Raw genomic sequence first — 7041 nt, 5'->3', positions numbered from 1 at the left:
TCCGGTTCATCTATTTTCAAAGTAAACATATAGTAAGCGAGTACATACATATTATTTCAAAATGTGACGCTTTTTATGCAACTCCAACAAATAATTTACTTTATGATTGGCAGTATTATAAACATTTTTTCCAGAATACACACCTTAGGGTCGTTCTCCATCGTGGTCAAATTTAGTCTGGGTTTTATTTTGAAAATCAAATCCATGTTGTATTTTATAGTTATTTTGGCATGTTTTCGGTTTCCGTCATTTGTAGAAACACTTTCTCACAGTGGCTGTAAATAAATCTATATTTTTTATTGGTTATTGGATTAAAATTCACACACAGATGTAATTAATTTTTTTTAATTTGAAGTTTGCAAAGTGTATGCTGATTTAAAAGCAATAACAGGCATGGTTGTGGGATTTTTTTTGGCCACAAAAGAAAAGAAAGGTTGTTTAGGTTGCAAGTATTTTTTATTACGTGTACAGTAAAATGACAGATAAAACAGGAAGTTAGAGATTTAAATATATATGAAAATGTACATACATATGAAAATTTTAATTCAGTCCGTTGCCCAACCACCATGTATATACAGTACACTGAGCATGTGCAGTGGTGGAGAGAAGTATTTGATCCCCTGCTGATTTTGTATGGTCACACCCCACAATCTGTCCATTTGCTGGAGTGAGTGACTTGTGTGCATTTCCTCCTGATGTTGTTTAATCGAGCGTTGTTTACATCCAAATACGATAGAATCCTAAAACTACGGTGAGGCACGTGAACACGGAACCTGTAGAATAAAAAAAAATTATCATGTTTAGTCTTAGTTCTAATATTTTAACTTCAGTTTATAACATATTAAAATTGTTTTAGTAATTAGAATATTTAAAACAGGGGTGTCAAATCTTGTTTATTCGCTCCTGGAGTCTTGGAAATAATAAATAAATTCATTATTAAATACAGTGGATCCCCACACAGTCATTTTTACATGTTTATATCTTTATGCTTTGTTGATTGTGTCCTTGAACGCACCAAACTATGTTCTCTTTGATGTGCAAAATGTACCAAATTGGCCCCCTAGCGCCGTTTCATTTTGATGAACGCTTTTAGTGATGGTGTCATGTCCTACCTGCCAGGTATTTTATAGTGTCCAGTTTATGCGACTCCAGCATGGTTTTTAAACCCGCCACTTCAGTGTCTATTTTCATGTTGGTCTGAGTCATGTGACGATCTTGCTCGGCAGTCTGTGAAGGGAAAAACAAACAGGACAAGGGAAGTGATGTAAAGTGTCAGACAGACTTCCTGAAAGAGTAAACATGGGGGGTTTATGAAGTAATGACCAGGGATGGTGCGATACTCGCCAAATGTACTGGTATACAGGCTAAGAAGGCAATACAGGCTATACAATTCAAGTAAAAACTGCATATTGAGTTTGTGATATAGGTGAAAAAGTATATTATTAATATTTCAGTCTATATCCCCCACTTGTACTCATTTTTCCCTTTAGTATTTAAAGTCTACTCTACTCAAACAAGGTTATTTTTCCTCATAATATTAAGATTTTCTCGTAAAACTCAGACTTTTTTTGCCTGAATATTTTCACTTTATGCTGGTAAAATTACACATTTTTGCCCCCTTTCACTTATTTTCCAAAAATGACAACTTTATTTATTTTTTTGGGGTATTTTTCACAATATTAAGACAATATTAAAACACAAATTTTCCCCTCATAATATTACAAAGTTATTATTGTAAAATTATTAACTGTTATTGTTAAATTATTATTATTATTAACTTTTTTCTCTTAATATTTTGACTTTATTCTTGTAAAATTATTGCTGATTGTTTTCACCTTTGCTGCTGTGTTTTGTTTTGTTTTTTTGCTAAATTATATTTTTACAATGTGCCGCATTTATTAATTTATGGTTGACTGCAGCCTATTATGAGTCCCAAAAATATGCAAATTTCAGCACATTTTACATACCTCTGGCCATTTTTTAAATTAATTAATTAATTTATTTGTTTGTTTGTTTGTTTGAATTAACTAAAACACAAAAATAAAGGATTTAGAAGGGGACATATTGTTGACATATAGTGTTCAACACTGGTCACTAGGTGTCAGTAATGGACCATTAATGAGACGGTAGCCACCACAGTAAGTATAATGCAACTCAATGAGTGCTGTAAATTAGCATAAATTGCTAATTATGTCTACTATATTGGGTAATGTAAGTGTAATGTAATGTGTAATGTTAAAAAACGTATTTATAAAGGTCATGGTCAGGCTTTCCATGCTTTAACGCCAAATATAAGTTGGTATGGGTAGATATACAACGTTGTATCAGACAAGTGGTATCAGGCATCCCTACTAAAGAACATGTACAAACCATTTCTAGTATTTCAGTCCGTGCTTCCAGAAGCTTCCGCTCATGATATGCTTTCTGAAAATCAAAAAAAAGATGGTCATTATACGCTAAATTCATTAAAAAATATATTTTGAATATAGTATATCCAGCTGGGGGATTACCAGTTCTTTCACACGGCTCTTCTCCAAGTTCATGTCCAAAACTGTGTCCGAGCGGATTTTGTTCATGACATCCTGAAGGAGCGAAGAGTATTATATAACAATAAATATAACAAAAGCTGTAAATTATGTATATTTATGAAAGTAACATGAGAAAAAAATGATTAATCACGTTCTTACAGCAAGTTGGACCTTAAGCTGCCATAACTCCACCTTCAGCTTCTGGAAAGTGAACATATAGACACGTTTTAGTCATGTGATCTATTCAGGTTCTGTGGCGGGCTGGTGTGGTAATATTTGGTAGTTGGTCCCCCGTTTATGTGGACAACCCGTCTAGGTCGACCAACTCATCAAGCCCTGGTCTGCGGTGTTCTTCTTTTTACTGTTGATGTCCACAGACAAAATAAACACCAAAAATACACAGCATTCAAACACGCACACGGTGACTTCCTGTTCAGTGCAAAGTAAGCTTAAGAATACTAATTTCTATATTTTATCATGTCTAAAACTATTGGGGTATTACAGCAAAGTCATTTGTACTTTATTTTTTAACACGTACAGTATATAACCATGCTGCTGCGCACAATGACAAAGTGTCTTGTCATTAGGTCTTTTTTTTTACCCAGAGGATAGTCACAACACTGTTGGGAATGGAATATTTTCCCTCTGCGTTGAACAAAACATGTTGAAGGCTTGCTGACAGCAAAAATATGATGCATTATCATTAAGTGTTTTGTCATTAGGTCTTATTTATATGGTCAGGACACTGTTAGGAATGGAATATTTTCCCTCTGCGTTGAACAAGACATGTTTACGGGTCGATGATAGCAGAAACATGATGTACAATTATAAAGTGTCTTGTCATTAGGTCTTATTTTACCCAGGGGATGGTCATGAAACTGTTAGGAATGGAATATTTTCCCTCTTCTTGAAAAAGACATGTTTAAGGGTCAATGATAGCAGAAACATGATGTAACAATCATAAAGTGTCTTGTAATTAGGTGTTATTTTACCCAGAGAATGATCATGAAACTGTTAGGAATGGAATATTTTACCTCTTCTTGAACAAGACATGTTTAAAAGTCAATGATAGCAGAAACATGATGTAGCAATCATAAAGTGTCTTGTCATTAGGTCTTACTTTACCCAGAGGATGGTGATCACACTGTTGGGAATGGAATATCTTCCCTCTGCTTTGAACATGACATGTTGAAGGCTCGTTGATAGCAGAAACATGACGCACGGCAATTAAGTGTCTTGTCATTACGTCTTATTTTACCCAGAGGATGGTCATGACACTGTTAGGAATGGAATATTTTCCCCGTGCTTTGAACAAGACATGTTTACGGGTCGATGATAGTTGAAACATCATGTACAATCACAAGTGTCATTAGGTCTTATTTTCCCCAGAGTGTGGGAATGGAATATTTTCCCTCTGCTTGGAACACAACATGTTGAAAGCTCATTGATAACAGAAACATGATGCATGATTATTAAGTGTCTTGTTATTAGGTCTTATTTTACCCAGAGGATGGTCATGACACTGTTAGGAATGGAATAGTTTCCCTCTACATTGAACAACAAGAAAAGGGGGTCTTACCCACATTGTACCGTCATAAAAACAAAGTGGAAATGAGTTCCTCTTCAGAGATCAACTAGATTTGGTCGAACCATTTGTATCTACGCCTGCTTGAATGAAATTGTAAACTGTCCTCAAGACTCCTAGACTAATTTCACAGAATAAAAGAATGTTGGGGGAATGGAGTGCCAACAGTACATTCAGTTTTGTGGGCAATCCTGATATTTACTAACCAACATCCTTACCTCATTCTCTGCCAGTAACGTGGAAAACTCACTCTTCTCCAAGATGATCATGTCCTTCTTTAAGGCTGCTATTTGAGACATCACACGCTGTAACATTATCTCCTAAAAAAGGAACATAATCTCTTATGGAACAAATTGAGATGCCTGATATTGTCCAGCCATTTTGGATATCAACCCATCCTGATATACGCAAGATCTCTGCCCTCAAACTAATGTCAACTCATATCTTGTGGATGCTTTGTTTACTGGGATGCCACTTTCCATAAATAAATAAAATAAATAAATAATAATAAAAAAACAGCACGGCTCTCTAATTTTCATGTCGACATCAGCTGGTAGTATCAGTTGGCCAATATCGGTATGATAGAAAAGTGGATTATCAATATTTTAATAGCTATTACCTTACCTGCTGTACTTTGGTTACCATGTCACTATAGATGGCGTCCATGTTGGAGTTGGTCATCTTCACGAGCACCTTAACCAGCGCCTCGGCTTGCTGAGTGGTGAAGCCTGTTAAAAGAAAACAGTAACTTTTTTTTATTTTTATTTTTTTAAACACAGCGGAGTGAAACCGCGAAACAATAACAAGAGGCGGCTCGCTCACACCGTTTTCCTCGAGGAGTCGAACCACCGCATGCGTGTCAAAGAACAGCTTCCGGACTTTGGGAACATCAGGTTTTACGTCAAACTGGATGGTGGTGACGGAAGTCTGATCTGAAATCAGAACAGGAGGATTTTAAGGAACTCTGTAGTTGCTGCTGACTTGACTACCAGGCTGAAGTCGTGTTTGTGTTGTAAACGTATGCTTCAAGGTGTCCCTTCATGTTGGATTATGTCAACATCAGCAAAGATCTGGGCACAGGTTTCTCCTGAAAACATTCAAGCAGAAGGACCAGGGCCTCCTCTAGACCAGGGTAGCTTTGGGAGTATACAGTACTTATATAGTACTTACTTGACTTATGTGAATAAAACACAAGTTTCTGATTTCTGACATTCTATAAATATAAATTAACAAGAAAATCTGCAGTCATTTTACATTAATTAATAAAGTTAAAATATTAAAGGAACAAAGTTGAGTAAAGTAAAGTTGAAAGATAAAGAAAATACTTTTTGTAAAGTCGTAATATTATGGGAAAAAAAATTAAGAAAGAAGATTAAGTAAGAAAAATCAGCAGTAATTTTAGGAGAATAAAATCATATACTAAAAGTTGTAATCTACCACCAAAAAGTCACAGTTTTACAACAATAATATCATTTTAGCATCTTTATGTTGCAATATTAAAGACAAAATATTTTTTGTAAAGTGAGAATATTATGAAAAACAAAATAATAAATAAATAATAAAAGTAGGTTGAGAAAAAAGTTGTAATGTTACAAGAATAAATTCAAAATGTGGGGATCAAATCAAATTGCAAGAAATAATTTAATGAGAATAAACTGGTAAAAATAATGTAATTTTAAATATTAAATATTTTATTTTCAAGTCATAATACTTAAATACTTAAACACACATAACAAAATAAGGTTGTATTTTTTCAAAAATTAGTGTGGGAAAAATTGTAAAAAAAAAAAGGAATAAGTAAAAATATGATGGGAATAAAGTCATAATATCACAAGAAGAATTTTCACAAAGATTATTTAAGAAGAAAGTTGAAATATTTGGAAAAAGCCTGAGTAGTATGAAGTCTGAAGTTCATACTAATGAACTATTATATATATATATATATATACGTATATATACGTATATATACACACACACACATATATATATACGTATATATATATATATATATATATATATACTAACTTTTTCCACATAAAGCTGATATGCATTTTTGTCTTACAATATTTATCACTTCTTATTACCAAATATCAAAGTGGCCCTTCACTAGAAAAAGTTTGGACACCCCAACCAATTTAATTCAAAGTGTCTAAATTTTGTATGCAGTTACTCGGTATCAAATCAATACCAAAATTTGCAGTATCGCCCACCAGTAACAGACTGCACGTGAAATCCTCAAACCCAATCCGTTTTCCTATGACGTCACTCAAATGTCAGCGATTGACAAGTCATTCTTACAAATGATTTTGTACGATAAATGTAGAGTTTACTTTATCATACATTACCTCTTGCAGACAAGTGCATCACTCCGAGTCCATTTTGTCGCATTTTTCGATGGTTGCCGGATAAATTACTCGGGAAACTCGACCAGCCCTTTACAAATGTACAACTTCGCCCCGTCGACAAAAAATTGGACGATAAACAACTACACAAGTTAACTCTGTCTTGAGTTTTAGCCAGGTTGAAGCGCTTTTCATTGTGGTTGAGAGCAAAAACTTTGAAACGCATGTGACACTGCTTTAGCACCATGGTCAAAACCGAAACTCTGCTTGAATGTTTGACGGTCACCTCAACTTCCGCCTTTAAAATAGTCAACACTTCCGTATATCCGATATTTCCTTTCAAAACAAAACGAATATAACGCGTTGTTGAATAAAAGTAAAATGACTTTCAAAATCAATAAATCGGTATTTCCAACTATCGAGTTATATACTTGTCAGGAGTTACTAACATTTGGAAAAATTACATTTCCTCACACAATTTGACGAAAAAGTAAGGTGTACTTCAATTGAATTAGTCAATAAAAAGCATATCCGGTACTTTCAAAATAAAGTGGAGCCGAATACAACTAAATTGTATTTTTAAGTA

At 34.1% G+C, this 7041-nt stretch overlaps 1 protein-coding gene across 1 annotated transcript; it reads right to left on the bottom strand.

Moving 5' to 3' along the window:
- Positions 1 to 447: 447 nt before the first annotated feature.
- mcur1 (mitochondrial calcium uniporter regulator 1) lies at positions 448 to 6775 on the bottom strand. Its single transcript, XM_058060918.1, has 9 exons — positions 6459 to 6775; positions 4938 to 5045; positions 4738 to 4841; positions 4332 to 4433; positions 2688 to 2729; positions 2511 to 2582; positions 2371 to 2424; positions 1113 to 1227; positions 448 to 773 (listed from the first exon to the last, which is right to left on the bottom strand). The coding sequence occupies exons 1-9, from the start codon at positions 6700 to 6702 to the stop codon at positions 718 to 720; spliced, it is 897 nt and encodes a 298-aa protein (XP_057916901.1). The 5' UTR covers positions 6703 to 6775; the 3' UTR covers positions 448 to 717.
- Between the last annotated feature and the right edge of the window lie 266 nt (positions 6776 to 7041).

Source organism: Doryrhamphus excisus, chromosome 21 (assembly GCF_030265055.1).
Source record: "Doryrhamphus excisus isolate RoL2022-K1 chromosome 21, RoL_Dexc_1.0, whole genome shotgun sequence".
Taxonomy (NCBI): Eukaryota; Metazoa; Chordata; class Actinopteri; order Syngnathiformes; family Syngnathidae; genus Doryrhamphus; species Doryrhamphus excisus.
This window is presented reverse-complemented; position numbering and strand designations above follow the sequence as displayed.